Consider the following 17,286-nt stretch of genomic DNA (forward strand, 5'->3'; position numbering starts at 1 on the left):
AAGTCTTATTCTTTGATGCTCCCTCTCTCTGCTTGAGCCTGTCTCATAACCAGCTCACGCAGCTTCTCAAAGGCAATCATCTCACTGATCTTTGGCACAGTTTAATAAAAATACTTTTGAGGCGAAGTGTGAACAATTTTCTAGCTCTGTCTAAAAACCCAAAATGCTTCTCATGAAGGTATAAAATAGCACACAGATAAAGCTGTATTCATTCTTTCTCTGTCACAGGATCCTGCATATGTCCCAGTAGCAGGTTTTATATTTATTTATGTTAGGGCTGTCAAGCGATTAAAAAAATCAATCGCGATTAATCACGCTGTTAAACAACAATAGAATACCATTTATTTTAAATATTGTTAGATGTTTACTACATTTTCAAATATATTGATTTCAGTTACAACACAGATTACAGAGTGGACCATGCTCACTTTATATTTATTTGTGATTACAAATATTTGCACTGTAAAAAACAAAAAAAATTATTTTTCAATTCACCTCATTCAAGTACTGTAGTGCAATTTCTTGATCATGAACGTTGAACTTACAAATGTAGAATTATGTACAAAAAATAACTGCATTCAAAAATAAAACAATGTAAAACTTTAGAGCCTACAAGTCCACTCAGTCCTACATCTTGGTCAGCCAATCATTCAGACAAACCAGGTTGGTTACAATTTGCAGGAGTTAATGCTGCCTGCTTCTGTTTACAATGTCACCTGATAGTGAGAAAAGACGTTTGCATGGCACTCTTGGTAGTGGGCATCACAAGATATTTATATGCTAGAAGCAGTAAAAATGCATATGTCCCTTCAGGCTTCAACCACCATTCCAGAGGACATGCGTCCATGCCGATGACGGGTTCTGCTTGATAACGATCCAAAGCAGAGCGGACTGACACATGTTCATTTTCATCATCTGAGTCCGATGCCACCAGCAGAAGGTCAATTTTCTTTTTTGGTGGTTCGGGTTCTGTAGTTTCCGCATCTGAGTGTTGCTCTTTTAAGATTTCTAAAAGCACGCTCCACACCTCGTCCCTCTCAGATTTTGGAAGGCACTTCAGATTCTTAAACCTTGAGTCGAGTGCTGTAGCTATTTTTAGAAATCTCACATTGGTACCTTCTTTGTGTTTTGTCAGATCTGCTGTGAAAGTGTTCTTAAAACGAACAACATGTGCTGGGTCATCATCCGAGACTGCTAGGACACGAAATACATAGCAGAATGCGGGTAAAACAGAGCATGAGATGTACAATTCTCCCTCCAAGGAGTACAGTCACAAATTTAATTGAAGCATTATTTTTTTAATGAGCATCATCAGCATGGAAGCATGTCCTCTGGAATGGTGGCTGAAGCGTGAAGGGGCATGCAAATGTTTAGCATATCTGGCATGTAAATACCTTGCAACGCCAGCTACTAAAGTGCCATGCGAATGCCTGCTCTCACTTTCAGGTAACATTGTAAATAAGAAGTAGTCTCCTGTCAATGTAAACAACCTTGTTTGTTTTAGTGATTGGCAGAATAAGAAGTAGGACTGAGTGGACTTGTAGACTCTAAATTTGACAGTTTTGTTTTTGAGAGCAGTTATGTAACCAAAAAAAAATCTGCATTTGTAAGTTACACTTTCACGATTAAGAGATTGCACAACAGTACTTGTATGAGGTGAATTGAAAAATAGTGTTTCTTTTGTTTCTCATTTTTACAGTGCAAATATTTGTAATAAAAAATAATAATATAAAGTGAGTACTGTGCACTTTGTATTCTGTGTTGTAATCGAAATCAATACAGAAAAACATCCAAAATATTTAATAAATTTCAATTGGCATTCTATTGTTATGAGTGTGATTAATTGCAATTAATTTTTTAAATTGCGATTAATTTTTTTGAGTTAATCATGTGAGTTAACTGCGATTAATTGACAGCCCTAATTTTTATACTTAATAGAGGAAGATGGTCTCCTGGTTAAGGCACTGGATAGGGACTCAGTAGAAGTGGGTTCAGTTTCCAGTTGCCATAGATATGAGCAAATCATTAAATCATTCCGTGCCTCAGTTTCCCATCCATGAAATAGGGCTAATAGTACTTCCTTTGTCTTTCTTGTCTATTTCGCTTGTGAGCTGTTTAGGGCAGGGACTCTCCCCCATTCCATTTGTAGCATTCGGTGCCTAGTACAACAGAGCTGTTTGATCTTGGTTAGAGCTTTCGTTGCTACAGTAATATAAATGATATATTTGTAAGGTACCTATCATAAGCATCCAAGCATAGTGCAATAAAACACACAATAGTGAAGCTAACCTTAAAAAAAAAATCATTTTCCAGTATACAGTCAATATGAGCCAAAGGATCTGCCACAAGGACAAACCTGATAGCTTTTAGGCATACCAGACTAGAACTAGGCGATCTTTGGCCACTCACCCTGACACTTGCACTAGATCATGTTCTGCTAATTATTTTGTCTTTTCAAAATTCAGAGAATTATCTCTGACCCTGCTGACATTCTGGTTCATGCTTTTGCTCTATTGCCATTGAAGCATTGCATCGATTTCTTTATTGGTTTCCCTGGCTGGTCAGGTTTTCCAAGACAGTCTTTTCAGAACGCTGCAAAATGCACGACTCCTCCCTTTCCCCTGCCCAAGACTTCACATTTCGCATGTGGTGTCTTTATTAGGCAAAAAGAAAAGGAGGACTTGTGGCACCTTAGAGACTAACCAATTTATTTAAGCATAAGCTTTCGTGAGCTACAGCTCACTTCAGCTTATGCTCAAATAAATTGGTTAGTCTCTAAGGTGCCACAAGTCCTCCTTTTCTTTTTGCGAATACAGACTAACATGGCTGCTACTCTGAAACCTGTCTTTATTTAGGCAATTCCTTTTGCTACCTGTGAACTTGAAGATGCAATTTAAATTTTTATTGCTTGTATTCAAAATCCTTCATACTTCAGTTCCTTCAAATTTGTGCCTTGTGGTTTGTGCGTATCTTCTTGCCTGTGCATCACACTCTGTTTTAAAAGCTTCTTTTCCTTTAGTTATTTTAAGATTCATGGCTGCAAAGCTCTGCTGGGTTTGAGTTCAACAGCACTGTGAAAGCTACTTTATAAGTCAATCAGTAACAATATTCTACATTTATTTAGATTGCTCAAATAGGTACTAATAAGTATATTTAGTGGAAAAATGTGCAGAATTTCGTATATATGGAACAGACTTTGGAATTTGTGCCTGAGGTTGCATTGTTGATTATTTATTTAATCTCTTTCGTGCTTAACTTTTACTTCATGGAAACACACTCCTATTAAATAGCTATGCCATCTTAGCCACAGAGGACCTGTTCCAAGGCCCATTTAAATCAGTGGATTTTAATGGGCTTTGAATCTATTCTTTCTAGCCCAGGTTTGACCTTCGCTATAGAGCCATAATGCATATTGACTTCGATTGAAAGTGCAGCCATCGTGTATTTAAGGGCAAAATCAGCTCATAGAGTCTTGCAGAGAAGGGCAACAAAAATGATTAGTGATATGGACCACTGCAGCTGCGGGGGGGGGGGAGGGGGGAGTATGAAGCGGTCTATAAAATCATGAATAGTGTGGAGGTAGCGAATAAGGAAGTGTTATTTACCCTTTCACGTAACACAAGAACTAGGGGTCACCTTATGAAATTAACAGGCAGCAGATTTAAAACAAACAAGAGGAAGAACTTCTTTACACAGCGCACAGCCAACGTATGGGACTCTTTGCTATGGGATACTATGGTTAAGCACTGGAATAAATTGCCTAGAGAGGTTGTGGAATCGCCATCATTGGAGATTTTTAAGAGCAGGTTAGACAAACACCGGTCAGGGATGGTCTAGATAATACTTAGTCCTGGCGTGAATGCAGGGGACTGGACTAGATGACCTCTCGAGGTCCCTTCCAGTCCTATGATTCTATGTTGTGAAGGCCAAAAGTATAACTGGGTTCAAAAAAGAATTAGATAAGTTCATGGAGGATAGGTCCATCGATGGCTATTAGCCAGGATGGAGCTCCATGCTCCGGGTCTCCTTAAACCTGCAACTGCCAGACGCTGGGACTGGGTGACACAGAATGGATCACTTGAAATCGATCTGTTCTGTTCATTCTCTCTGAAGCATCTGGCACTGGTCACTGTCAGAGACAGGAAAGTGGGCTAGGTGGACCATTGGTGGTCTGACCCAGTATGCCATTTGTATGTTCTAATGGGAGTACCACACAGAGATTCAGTACTTTCTCAGGCAATTAAGAAAGTGAGGCCAGTTAAAAATATTAACTTCCTCAACCCACTTACACACACATGCATATCTTCAAGGTATTTAGTCGTGATACCCCAGGTTCCCACAGAACCCCACCCCCACCAGTGTTTAAAATCAGCTGAACTTTAAACTCCTTTCTTTCTTTTTTTTTTAGTGTTAAGTATTTTGTTTTAAAATAAGGGAACTATATATTTTGAGTGTCCCCTGTATAAGTTAGTTACATTCATTCGGCGTTTTCATGCAGTTTTTAGACGTTAAAACAAGTGTTTCACAGTTTAAAACAAACAGTAATTACCAGTTTGTGCATAACCTGCTAGCTTACTTAACAGTTAATCTTCCAGCTCTCTCCTTGACTTGACATTGGTAGGTTGTAACATCTGCCAGGAAAGTAGGTGAGTTGCAGCCACAGCAGACTATCAAAGCCTTTTCTCTGAGTCCCCAGACATTCAGCATTTCTAGAGGACAGATATCTCTTTCTTATCTCCCCAAGGGCATTTGTGTTAATTTGAAAATAAATTTAGAGGCATTCTCCCCAAACTTCACATGACACAAAAAGACAGATTGCATATTCTGGTGGATGTGAAGGTTGATTTTAAAGTGTGTCAGGTAAGAGTCTTTAAGGAAATGAAAAGAGGGGGTTGTACTTTTTCGGCAAAGCAGGATGCTTGCTTTTCCTTAAAGAATGACTGTTACTTTCAAAAAGACATTTGACCAACTCTGCAGACCAGTGTACTGTTTTATAATATTTGCATTCTTGTAAACATGTGGGCTTGAATAATAAAGGACATACGCAATTAGTGAAAATATGTTGGAGTTTCTATGGGTGCAAATTTGTCTTTTGCTAAGCCCCATGTTAATTCATTTTTTGACTGCAAGGCATCCTTATACAATGAGGAGGCCAGCGACGACTCACATGAGTTGTTTTGGTACCAAGTCACTGGAATGTCTTGTATCTAAAATTTAAGTCCAGTACAGTGCAGTGAGGTTTCAGATCTCTATTCGGTGAATTAGCTTTGTTAAGAACCATCAGCTGCATAAAACCCATGCAAAACACAGAATATTGTTTGTTTTACCTCTAAGTCTGTTGAAATCAGCTGAGGGCAGCATTTGGTCCTTGATTATTTATTATTTATATTAAATAGTGCCCCATTAGCAATCTGGGCCCCAAAGTGCTAAGAGCATTCTGTCACTGAGATACAAGAGACAAGAACAGATTCAAAAATTATTATTGAAGCTAACGTTAAAATGATCAAATACACAGGTTAAGGAACGAGTGTCTATACATCTAGGTATAATACTTAAATTATCCAAAAGTACAAAGTTTGGTTTAAAAGTCATACAATAAATATAGTACAGAATCTGCAATATCCCCAATTTAGGTTAATAAATGTAATGATACAGTTTAGATATTAGCATCCAAATATTCAGATACAGCACTCATAAAAGGTTATACTAAGAGTAGCTTGTGGAAAGCAAATATAGCAATAAGTGTAGATTGTCCCTCAGTAATTGAGAATTTAGGATTGGTTGTCCCTCAGTAAATACAATCCCCCAGAGAAGTATTTCAGTTACTTTCCCGACTTTGCTTCTCAATGGCACTCCAGCTCACCCCTCCTGGTGTTGCCGATGTCCGGTGATGTGTTCTAAATAGATGTCCCTTGACCACCTGATGGCGTCCTATACCACGAGTTGCCGAGTTACAGCCAACAATACTAAAGCTCTCTCTGCAGTTCTGTTATTTTACATTGTAAATTACTCTGATTCAGTTTAACTTTTTTAAGCCTCTCCTGGAGGCTTGTGAGTGTGTGTGTGTTTTGTGTGTGTGTGTGAGAGAGAGAGAGAGGAGGAGGGGCAAAGAACATTTTCTTTCTGATTGTTTTTGTTCATGATGCCATTTACTCATTTTTCTTTAGGAGGAAGCTACGCTCCCAGGAGGACAGCATAGACGATTTAATTGTGCCATCCCCAGCTAAGTCTCCAGTCAGAGCCTCGCCTGGCCGGTCCAACCTACAGAGAAAAGAGTGAGTTGGGTATACTGCTAGAATGAGAGGCCCAGATTCATGAATCAGTGTAGTTATTAGGATTTCATATTTTGGTGCCAGAGTAGCAGCCGTGTTAGTCTGTATTCGCAAAAAGAAAAGGAGTACTTGTGGCACCTTTGGTGCATAGATACAAAGGTGACTGGCACCTTAGAAATACCTAAGATACAACAGAGAAATGGATAGGTGGATAGATGGATGGATATCTAGCACTGGTGTAAGATGTTTCAGCACAGTGGGTTAGGAAATATGCTGTTACCAAAGTTGAAACTGTTCCTGTTATTCTTCATGCACCGCGATGAAAAATGTTCTCCGTGATTTTGCTGGCCTAGAACTTTTGCATCAAAAACCATAGACTGTATAAGTAGTGAAAGGATAATCTAATTTTGAATCACAGAGTTGAGGACTCATTTAAAAGCTGCATTTAATATCTATTCTATTTTATAATACAGGTTCATATTTAAGGAAGATTTAAAAAAAAAAAATACCATTGCCAAGTGCTGCCAGATTTGTAGACATCACTGAAAGATTTGGCTTAGCTTGCAGAGAAGATGGCTGCTTTTTTAATGTGAACAGTGTTATAGAAATGCAGTGCTGCCGACTTGTATTAGTTGTTCAGAAACATCCTCTTTCTCCTTTCTGGAATGAGAGGGCATTTTACATCATGTGTACTCAGTCTCGGACTTCTTTACACTGTTCCACTAATGCAACAGTCTTGAGAGGAACCTCACCCATTGAGTGCTTGTCTTTATTAAAAAAATTGGATCATGCGAGACCATGACCTTGAGGAGTCACTTGAACTAACACAATGTTAACCATGATTTAGCAATCCATGTAGACAGAAATTCATGCATCCGATGAAGTGAGCTTATGCTCAAACACATTTGTTAGTCTCTAGGGTGCCACAAGTCCTCCTTTTCTTTTTGGGAATAGAGACTAACACGGCTGCTACTCTGAAACCAGAAATTGTTGTGTCAGCTGATCATGAATAAACCCTATTAGAACCCTAGCGTTAACAACACCCAGTTGACATGCAGCTAAACATGACTTGTCTCTGTCTACACTGAGGTTAAACATGACTTTGCAATCATATTAGTTAACACAACCTAACTTTAACCTGACCTAATTTTTTAGTCAAGACAGCTGTGAGAGACTGAAAGGGGAATTCACAGCCTACATGTCCACAGGCTTCCCCCTACATGTCCACAGGCTTCCCCTACAGCTCCATCCAGTGGTTCTCAACCAAAGCCCTCTCCTGGTATGACAGAGCATGGCGAGTGATGGCAGAAAGTAGCATGTGTTCTTAGTAATTACCAAGTCTTTTCTAGCACTGTCTCCCCTTTGAAGCAAACATACTGTATGGGCTTGTGACACTGTAAGCACCTAGGTTTGAGTGGTAGCCGTGTTAGTCTGTATCAGCAAAAACAATGAGGAGTCCTCGTGGCACCTTAGAGACTAACAAATTTATTTGGGCACAAGCTTTTGTGGGCTAAAACCCACTTCATCAGATGCATGGAGTGGAAAATATAGCAGGCGGGATAATACAGTGATAAATAATAAATAACCCCGTCAAAGAAGGAAATCAGGTTGTTTTGGGATGATTTGTTCTTGACAAATTTTAAATATGATTTAAATCAGCAAGCAGCAAACCTTGATTTAAATATCAGATTTTAATATGTTTTGCATTTGTACTTTTTAGTTATGTTCCTCAAGAAAGGTGGATTCTCATCGGTTGGAAACAATAAAAGAAAGTTGATTGGCAACTAAATACAGCCTTTTCACTAAATTTGGTGCTTCTTTTTGCAAACCAGGAGAATACACTATTTCCATATACATTTATTTAAGCAGTGAGGTAGCTGAACTTACATTTATTCAGGGTCTGATTTTTTACATTTTTTATTATGTTAGAAAATGGTGAATAATGCATTTCTTATTTACTAGATGATTAATTTTTTACTTGTGATTTGTGTGAAGCTCTATTTGGATGGGAATTTGAATGCAATTAAAAATGCAAAAAACCAAGCATGTTAAAGGTGTTTTTAATTAGTTAAATAAAACTACCTTAACAGTGCTGCATACATAAGAAAAAAGTTGATCAAAACATGTTTTGCATTTAAAACTAATTTATTAAACAAAGGAAGTATTATCAGTAGTTAGTGAATTGAACTGATTGTGTCCTTTAAGATTTTAGAAATAGTGGATCTCATCCTCTTACACCTAGTTTTTATTCATAGATTAGAAGAGGAAAACAAGCTTTCCTGGTTTTTTCTACTTCCTATTGGTTTTTAACTTTGAATGAACTATCATTGAATTGGACTAGTTAAATAAACGGAAATGAAGAAAATATTCTCTCTCCCCTGCAGAAGAGGCTACTGCTGTCAAAAGCTGGTTTAGCACTTCAACAAACCCAGGCTTGAGGTGCTTAGCTAGTGACTTCCATCAGTTCAGTGGTTTGACGTTCTTTAAAACTTTGGCAGTAAACATATACTGCGTAATTAAAAAAATGTTTTCAATGATTTCAATAGATTAGAGTAAGTTTAGGGCTAACATAGGTTGTCATAATTTCAAAATTAAGTTTAAGTAGGTTTATTTGTTTTAAAAAACCCTCTATTTTATTAAAATAAAATCTAATGTAAATTAAAAAATCAGATTTTTTAAAAAGAATCATCAACTTTTACCTGTCATGGGAATAACGGGCTCGGCAGTGGTACTGCAGAAAAAGATCCAGGGGTTATAATGGGTCACACATTGAATATGAGCCAACAATGTGATTCAGTTGCAAGAAAGTTGAGCAGCAGGCGTGTTGTATGTCAGACACAAGAGGTAATTGTTCCGCTGTGCTTTACGCGGGTAAGGCCTCAGCTGGAGTACCGTGGTCAACTTTGTGCCTGTGCCACACTTTAAGAAAGATGTAGACAAACTGGAGAGAGTTCAGAGAAGAGCAATAAAAATGTTACAAGATTTAGAAAATGTGATCTATCACAGAATCATAGAATCATAGACTATCAGGGTTGGAAGGAACCTCAGGAGGTCATCTAGCCCACCCTCTGCTCAAAGCAGGACCAATCTCCAACTAAATCATCCCAGACAGGGCTTTGTCAAGCCTGACCTTAAAAACTTCTAAGGAAGGAGATTCCACCACCTCCCTAGGTAACGCATTCCAGTGTTTCACCACCCTCCTAGTGAAAAAGTTTTTCCTAATATCCAACCTAAACCTCCCCCACTGCAACTTGAGACCATTACTCCTCGTTCTGTCATCTGCTACCACTGAGAACAGTCTAGAACCATCCTCTTTGAAACCCTCTTTCAGGTAGTTGAAAACAGCTATCAAATCCCCCCTCATTCTTCTCTTCCGCAGACTAAACAATCCCAGTTCCCTCAGCCTCTCCTCATAAGTCATGTGTTCCAGACCCCTAATCATTTTTGTTGCCCTCCGCTGGACTCTTTCCAATTTTTCCACATCCTTCTTGTAGTGTGGGGCCCAAAACTGGACACAGTACTCCAGATGAGGCCTCACCAATGTCCAATAGAGGGGAACGATCTGTTGGCAATGCCCCTCCTTATACAGCCCAAAATGCCATTGCCCTTCTTGGCAACAAGGGCACACTGATGACTCCTATCCAGCTTCTCGTCCACTGTAACCCCTAGGTCCTTTTCTGCAGAACTGCTGCCGAGCCATTCGGTCCCTAGTCTGTAGCGGTGCTTGGGATTCTTCCGTCCTAAGTGCAGGACTCTGCACTTGTCCTTGTTGAACCTCATCAGATTTCTTTTGGCCCAATCCTCTAATTTGTCTAGGGCCCTCTGTATCCTATCCCTACCCTCCAGTGTATCTACCTCTCCTCCCAGTTTAGTGTCATCTGCAAACTTGCTGAGGATGCAATCCACGCCACCCTCCAGATCATTAATGAAGATATTGAACAAAACCAGCCCCAGGACCGACCCTTGGGGCACTCCGCTTGATACCGGCTGCCAGCTAGACATGGAGCCATTGATCACTACCCATTGAGCCCAACAATCTAGCCAGCTTTCTGTCCACCTTATAGTCCATTCATCCAGCCCACACTTCTTTAACTTGCTGGCAAGAATACTGTGGAAGACCGTGTCAAAAGCTTTGCTAAAGTCAAGGAATAACATGTCCACTGCTTTCCCCTCATCCACAGAGCCAGTTATTTCGTCATAGAAGGCAATTAGATTAGTCAGGCATGACTTGCTCTTGGTGAATCCATGCTGACTGTTCCTGATCACTTTCCTCTCCTCTAAGTGCTTCAGAATTGATTCCTTGAGGACCTGCTCCATGATTTTTCCAGGAACTGAGGTGAGGCTGACTGGCCTGTAGTTCCTAGGATCCTCTTTCTTCCCTTTTTTAAAGATGGGCACTACATTAGCCTTTTTCTAGTCGTCCGGGACTTCCCCCGATTGCCATGAGTTTTCAAAGATAATGGCCAATGGCTCTGCAATCACATCCGCCAACTCCTTTAGCACTCTCGGATGTCCAGCTTTTCTAAATAGTCCCGAACCACTTCTTTCTCCACAGAGGGCTGGTCACCTTCTCCCCATGCTGTGCTGCCCAGTGCAGCAGTCTGGGAGCTGACCTTGTTCGTGAAGACAGAGGCAAAAAAAAGCATTGAGTACATTAGCTTTTTCCACATCCTCTGTCACTAGGTTGCCTCCCTCATTCAGTAAGGGGCCCACACTTTCCTTGACTTTCTTCTTGTTGCTAACACACCTGAAGAAACCCTTCTTGTTACTCTTAATATCTCTTGCTAGCTACAACTCCAGGTGTGATTTGGCCTTCCTGATTTCACTCCTGCATGCCCGAGCAATATTTTTGTACTCTTCCCTTGTCATTTGTCCAATCTTCCACTTCTTGTAAGCTTCTTTTTTGTGTTTAAGATCAGCTAGGATTTCACTGTGAAGCCAAGCTGGTCGCCTGCCATACTTACTATTCTTTCAACACATTGGGATGGTTTGTCCTTGTAACCTCAATAAGGATTCTTTAAAATACAGCCAGCTCTCCTGGACTCCTTTCCCCCTCATGTTATTCTCCCAGGGGATCATGCCCATCAGTTCCCTGAGGGAGTCAAAGTCTGCTTTTCTGAAGTCCAGGGTCCGTATTCTATGAGGAAAGAGTAAAATGTGGGCATGTTTAGTCTTGAGAAAAGAAGACTGAGGGGGGACCCGATAAGTCTTCAAATACCTTAAGGGCTGTTACAAAGAGGATGGTGATCAATTGTTCTCCATGTCCATGGAAGGTAGTTACAAGAGGTAACCAGCTTAATCTGCAGCAAGGGAGATTTAGTTTAGGTCTTAGGAAAAACTTTCCAACTGTTACTCTAGTTAAGTAATGGAATGGGTTACCACTACTTCGGTTGTGGAATCCCCATCAGTGGAGGATTTTAAGAAGAGGTTAGACAAATACCTGTCACAGATGGTCTAAAGGTACACTTGATCCTGCCTCAGCATGGGGAGACAATGACCTCTCGAGGTCCCTTCCAGCTCTACGTTTCTATGATTCTCTGACTGTAATCCATGAGATTGAATTTACTGTAGTGGTCACACGTGACCGTGTACGGTTATGCAATAGCAACACTGACAGGGTTGAATCCTAACTAAGGGTCCTACAGGTGAAGAAAAGGGCTTTGAACTGACACTCTTCTTTTATTTTACATTAGTAAATTCTCTAATGGTTTTTCTGCAGCTTGCCAAAGCGAGTAGGTTCAGCAACAAGCCAGAACAGTTCAACAATCAACGACCGGCTGCAGGAGCTGGTGAGGCTCTTTAAAGACAGGACTGAGAAAGTGAAAGAGAAACTGATTGACCCAGATACTACCTCTGATGATGAGACCCCTGTGGCATGTGAGTTACAGCCGGGTTGGGGACCTCTCAGTAGACAGGGAATGCTGAGCAAGAGGCAAAAGTTACTGAGCTGGAGAAACTGGCTTGGTAAAGCCCAAGTAATAAAAATGATGATTTGGTTTTGTAGCCTGGAAACTTAATAATTTACCTGTCTTCCAAGAATAGATAAAGGGTACATACAAGGAGACAGAATTGTTGAGTAGACGTGTATGGACATGATGGTTCAATGAATATGAGTAGCCCTCTTAGAGCGGTGTTCAAGTCTATTGAAAGATCCTCAGTGAAATGATTGGTAATTTCAGTCTCGTTCCATAGGCAAAAAAATGCACATTGCAAACAAACAAAACAGATGCTCCAGATGACGTGGCATAATTAGCAATCATTACCCAACAAAAAGAGAGGGAGGATGGTCTTCTGTTTAAGGCAAAGGGTTGGAATTAAGGGGAGCTGGGTTCTGTTCCTTACTCTGCTATAGACTTGTGTGACCTTGGGCAATTCAGGTTAATCTCTTTGTTCCTCAGATGTTTCATCTGTAAAATGGAGTAATAATACTTCCATACTGCAACAGAGTGTTGTGAGGATGAATCTACGAATAGTTTGACAGTGCTTTGAAATGTACAGCAGTATAAGTGCAGAATATTATATTATAATTATGAAAGACACAGGAGTGAGCTGGCATGAAGGCTGAGCTGCTTCTTAGACTTTGAGAGAGGCTGGTCTGTGAAGAGAATGTAAAAGTCATGAACATTAACAAAGCTCTTAGCTAGGAATGCAGACTGGCCTTTCAGGAAGAGGCTATGTTAATAAGAGAAAAGTTTAATGACCAGGGACAAACATGAGAACTTCAGCCCGTCAGAGAAGTTTGGGCTGCTTTCAATATTTCTATGAATGTTCATAGCTCCTTCCAAGAAAACCTCTCCAGAACCAGTACCACCACCAGAACGCAAAGAGACAGAAGCCGAAGTGGAGGAACATTACTGTGAGATGCTGTGCTGCAAATTCAGATGCCGCCCCTGTTTGAGCCATGTGAGAAAGTACCGGTTCCCGAGCAGCATAGACCCTCTCACCAGTAAGTAATTGAAAAATCCGATTGGTTGAGATAATGCTGCTGCTCCATTTATGAGAAAGGGAAGATAAAAGTAGAGATGGAATGGAAAGAAAGGAGGAGAGGTGGAGAAAGAAATGGGAGAGTTGGGAGAGTGGTAAGGACACCAAGGAAGGAAGAAAGGAATGATTTAGACCCTGTCTATGATTGAATTTTTTTCATTTGGAAGAGCAGAAGGAAGTGATAAATGCCTTTAGGTATCATAGCTAGCCTCAGTTTTTGCCTCACAGCTGGCGAGGGCAGCAGTGCACCAGTGGTTTTTGGCCATTTTGTCTGACAGACCTTGTCAGACTGCTCTGAAAATCTCCTGAAAACCCAGTTCCTTCCCCGCCAGCTACTCACTCTTCTTAACCACCTGGCTCATTTCTAAGAGTCAGCTCTCTCCAAAAGCCAGCAGCTATTTCAGTGTAGTTGCAAAAGAAAAAAAAAAGTGGATTATCTGAAAGCAGAGCAAAGGCAGCCTGAAATAAAGTGCTTGGAATTTAGTAAGTTTTGTTCCCTTTAATTTTTAGTGCCTAATTCATTCACCTTACAGTCACCCCTGTGGACAATATGTGGCTATTCCGTGTCAACTGCTCACTAATTTTGACCTGTGCTTCCCTCTGCTTAGATTTGATGTATGTGCTGTGGCTGTTCTTTGTTGTTCTGGCCTGGAATTGGAACTGCTGGCTGATTCCAGTACGCTGGGCCTTTCCATACCAGATGCCTGAAAACCTCCATTGGTGGCTACTTGTAGACTATCTCTGCGACCTCATCTACTTTCTGGACATCACTGTCTTTCAGGTCCGCCTGCAGTTTGTCCAAGGAGGAGACATAATCGTAAGTAGCAGCTAGTAGCGGTTCCCTCACAAGGCAAAATTTCAAACGGGACTTTGGCTTGCTTTGGGTACCTCCTGTTGTAATTCTTGAAGTCCATAGAAAGGTTTTTTGGCAAACGTTGGGAGATAAGAACATATAGCAAAAAGGCAGCTCTCCCACCTCTTCCCTTATTTACTTCGTTGGCCCTGAGTGAATTTTTTTACCCACAGAGTACATCATGAAATGTTCACTGTGCAGAGGAGAAGCTATGGAAAGAGGCTTTGGGATCTACAATTTACTCAGTGTCCTAAGGAGAATGTGCAGCTAAGTGAGGCTGTTCCTCAACACCCCCGCCCTCCTTTTATCAAGCCACATCTCCCTGTTTTCCTTATACAGAAGAACCACCATGTTCACTGTGGCCAGGTCATGGCAATATCTATAGTGTGGTGGGGGGAAGATGTCATTTCCCATCGCAATCCCTTCCCCACATAATTAGGACTCTTCTGCGCCCCTCTTCTATATAGTAGGAAGGAAGTATCTGATGACATCGTGTAGGTGCCTCCTCTCTGCCTTTTCAATCAGGTGCAGGTCAGTAAACCTCACCGCCAACCAGTGATGATGTTTCCCTCTGTTTCCTGTTCTCATCTAGACTGATAAAAAGGCCATGCGACAGAACTACCTGAAATCCCAACGCTTCAAGGTCTGACACACTGTGTTTGATTTTTACACATATGTATTATTATTTAAAGGACACATTACAATCATATTTTGAAATCCATATCCTCATGTTATTAGTCACACCTCTGCATATTAGGACCGGAATAATTTTTAAAATCTGTGTGATAGTTATCTTGACAGATGTAGGCCAGGTTTAGGATGGCCCTGTCTGGGTATGAAAGGAATGGAAAGGAGGCTAGGAGCCTTTCCTTGTACCCTGGGTGTGTGTCTGGACAAGGGCTAGCCATATATAACTGGGGATCGCACTTTGATGTGTCAGTGCCAAAGGCAGCAGTAGCCTCCTCAGAGAGGGCTAGGAAGTGGAGAGCTAGTTGGAGGTGGGCAAGACAGCAGGCTGCACACATTTAAGGGTGGTGGAGATCCTGTTGCAATGTTGGCTTTGCCAGCGCCCCGGTTGTTATGTGTACAAATTTATGGAAGTTCGTGCCTAATTTGTGCAGAACATGAGTTTTATTTCCATTGACTTACCCTGCTGCACCCCTGGATCCCCGTATTGATTTCAATGGAAGTTGCTTCCTAGTAAATGAAGCCAGAGTTGGGTCCCGAACACCCTTTCCTGAGTACTGATAGAAGCAAAAGAGCCCCATGATGATTTCAATTCACCACCGTGTTTTCTGTTGTGATCTCACATGTGAGTTTTAGATGGACGTGTTCTGCCTTCTTCCCCTGGATTTCTTTTACTTCAAAGTTGGCGTAAATTCTCTCTTGCGGTTGCCTCGCTGTTTTAAGGTAAGTCAGGAGGGTACAAAAACAAGGGGGGAGGTGACTGCATTTTTAGTTAATGTGGCAGAATCTTGTACTGTTTTTGATGCACTCTTGCTGTCTGCAGAAGTAGATTAATTGTAGATGACAGTATAATTGCATGGGGGCAGGGAGGGGAAGAGGTTTGTCCTTTTGAAGGAATTACTAAAAGTTGCCATACATTTTAGTTGTCATTAGGAGCATCATAATTTCTTTTATTTGGGGGAGGGGACTGTAAGAGCACATACTAAGGGTCTGATCCTGTGTCTATTGAAGATAATGGAAGTTTTGCCATTGATTCCAATGACAACAGGAGTGAGTTCCATATCATATGATTATAAATTTTCCACATTGCTGTAATGGGATCTGAGGTAAGCAGGGAACAACTCTCCTGTGAGAGATTTTGAAGCAATTAAGGTTTTAAAGGAAAGAACAATAATGTTTCAAAAATTTGAGGACATATGAAAGCTACTTTCAGCTAGAAGATTAGATAGCTCAGTGGGCTATGGAGTCCCTAGTTCAAATCTAAGCCACGTTAGTAGCAAGTGAAAGTCATTACCACCTATTTTGTGGCATATGTGAAATGAGTCACTAGTCTCAGGATGGTCCCTAATGAACTGGGATTAGGAGAAAGGCCAAGATTTGAAAGGTTCATGGAAGATTTGAGTCTCCAGGGCTGTCAATCCAGCGCCTTACCCCAGCCCTAAAACATACTTAAAATTGTAAAGTACTGAATAAAATAAAAAAGATCAGTGATAATTAAAAGAAGCATCGGAATCTCTCATCTCCCACCTTCTGTAGTTTTTGATACAGAACTACTGTAGGAGTACAATTGAAAGGGAAATGAGATTTTTTGGAGGGCGCCTGGAGGTGAAACATAGTTCTTCTCAGTTAAAGAAGTGGTTCTCAACCAGGGGTAAGCGTAGCCCTGGGGATACACAGAGGTCTTCCAGGAGGTACATCAACTCATCTAGACACTTGCCTAGTTTTACAACAGGCTACAATAAAAGGACTAGCGAAGTCAGTACAAACTAAAATTTCATACAGACAGTGAATTGTTTATACTGCTCTCTATACTACACACTGAAATGTAAGTACAATAGTTATATTCCAATTGATTTATTTTATAATTATATAGTAAAAATAAGAAACTTTGCAATTTTTCAGTATTCGTGGGGCTGTGACACTTTTGTATTATTATATTTTGTAAGCAAGTAGTTTTTAAGTGAGGTGAAACTTGGGGGTAGGCAAGACAGATCAGACTGCTGTAGTGGGGTGGTCACCTGCTCCGGCCTTAAAGGGCTTAAAACAGCCCAGGAGAGGGCTGTGGCTGGGAGCCAGCAGTTCCCGGGCTGACTGGGGGGAAGCAGGCTCAGCTGTGGCCACGCACCAGTCAGGACTCAGCTGGCCCGTATAAGAGGCCCGTGGGCCAGGCACAGACTCTCTCTCTGCCTTTAGAGGGAGAAGGGCCTGGCTGCTGGGGCGAGTACCTGGCTACCTAAGGTGAAGCAGGGCTGGGGAAGGCCAGAGGGGCTGGGAGGCTCCAGATTGGAAAAGCCCCAGGCTGCAGGCCTAGTGGAAGGCCAAAAAGGGTACTGGGGCTGCAGGGGGCAGCCCATGGGTAGGCGGAGGCAGCAGGTCTAAACCCCCCTTGCCTGTGATGAGTGGCTTATACACAGTGGTGAGCTGGAGCCGGTTCGCTAGAACCGGTTGTTGCATTCAGAAGCCCTTTTAGAGCCGGCTGTTCCGCGAGGG

General features: G+C 41.3%; 1 protein-coding gene across 1 annotated transcript in view; it reads left to right on the plus strand.

Moving 5' to 3' along the window:
• CNGB1 (cyclic nucleotide gated channel subunit beta 1) overlaps nucleotides 1-17,286 on the plus strand; it is a 96,304-nt gene that overhangs the window by 57,115 nt on the left and 21,903 nt on the right. Inside the window, exons 18-23 of the mRNA XM_043526465.1 lie at nucleotides 6,168-6,275; nucleotides 11,992-12,149; nucleotides 13,048-13,218; nucleotides 13,865-14,073; nucleotides 14,702-14,752; nucleotides 15,433-15,519. Of these exons, the coding sequence (XP_043382400.1) occupies nucleotides 6,168-6,275; nucleotides 11,992-12,149; nucleotides 13,048-13,218; nucleotides 13,865-14,073; nucleotides 14,702-14,752; nucleotides 15,433-15,519 (784 nt within the window). The remainder of the gene's footprint in view (nucleotides 1-6,167; nucleotides 6,276-11,991; nucleotides 12,150-13,047; nucleotides 13,219-13,864; nucleotides 14,074-14,701; nucleotides 14,753-15,432; nucleotides 15,520-17,286) is intronic.

Source organism: Chelonia mydas, chromosome 12, assembly GCF_015237465.2.
Source record: "Chelonia mydas isolate rCheMyd1 chromosome 12, rCheMyd1.pri.v2, whole genome shotgun sequence".
NCBI lineage: Eukaryota > Metazoa > Chordata > Testudines > Cheloniidae > Chelonia > Chelonia mydas.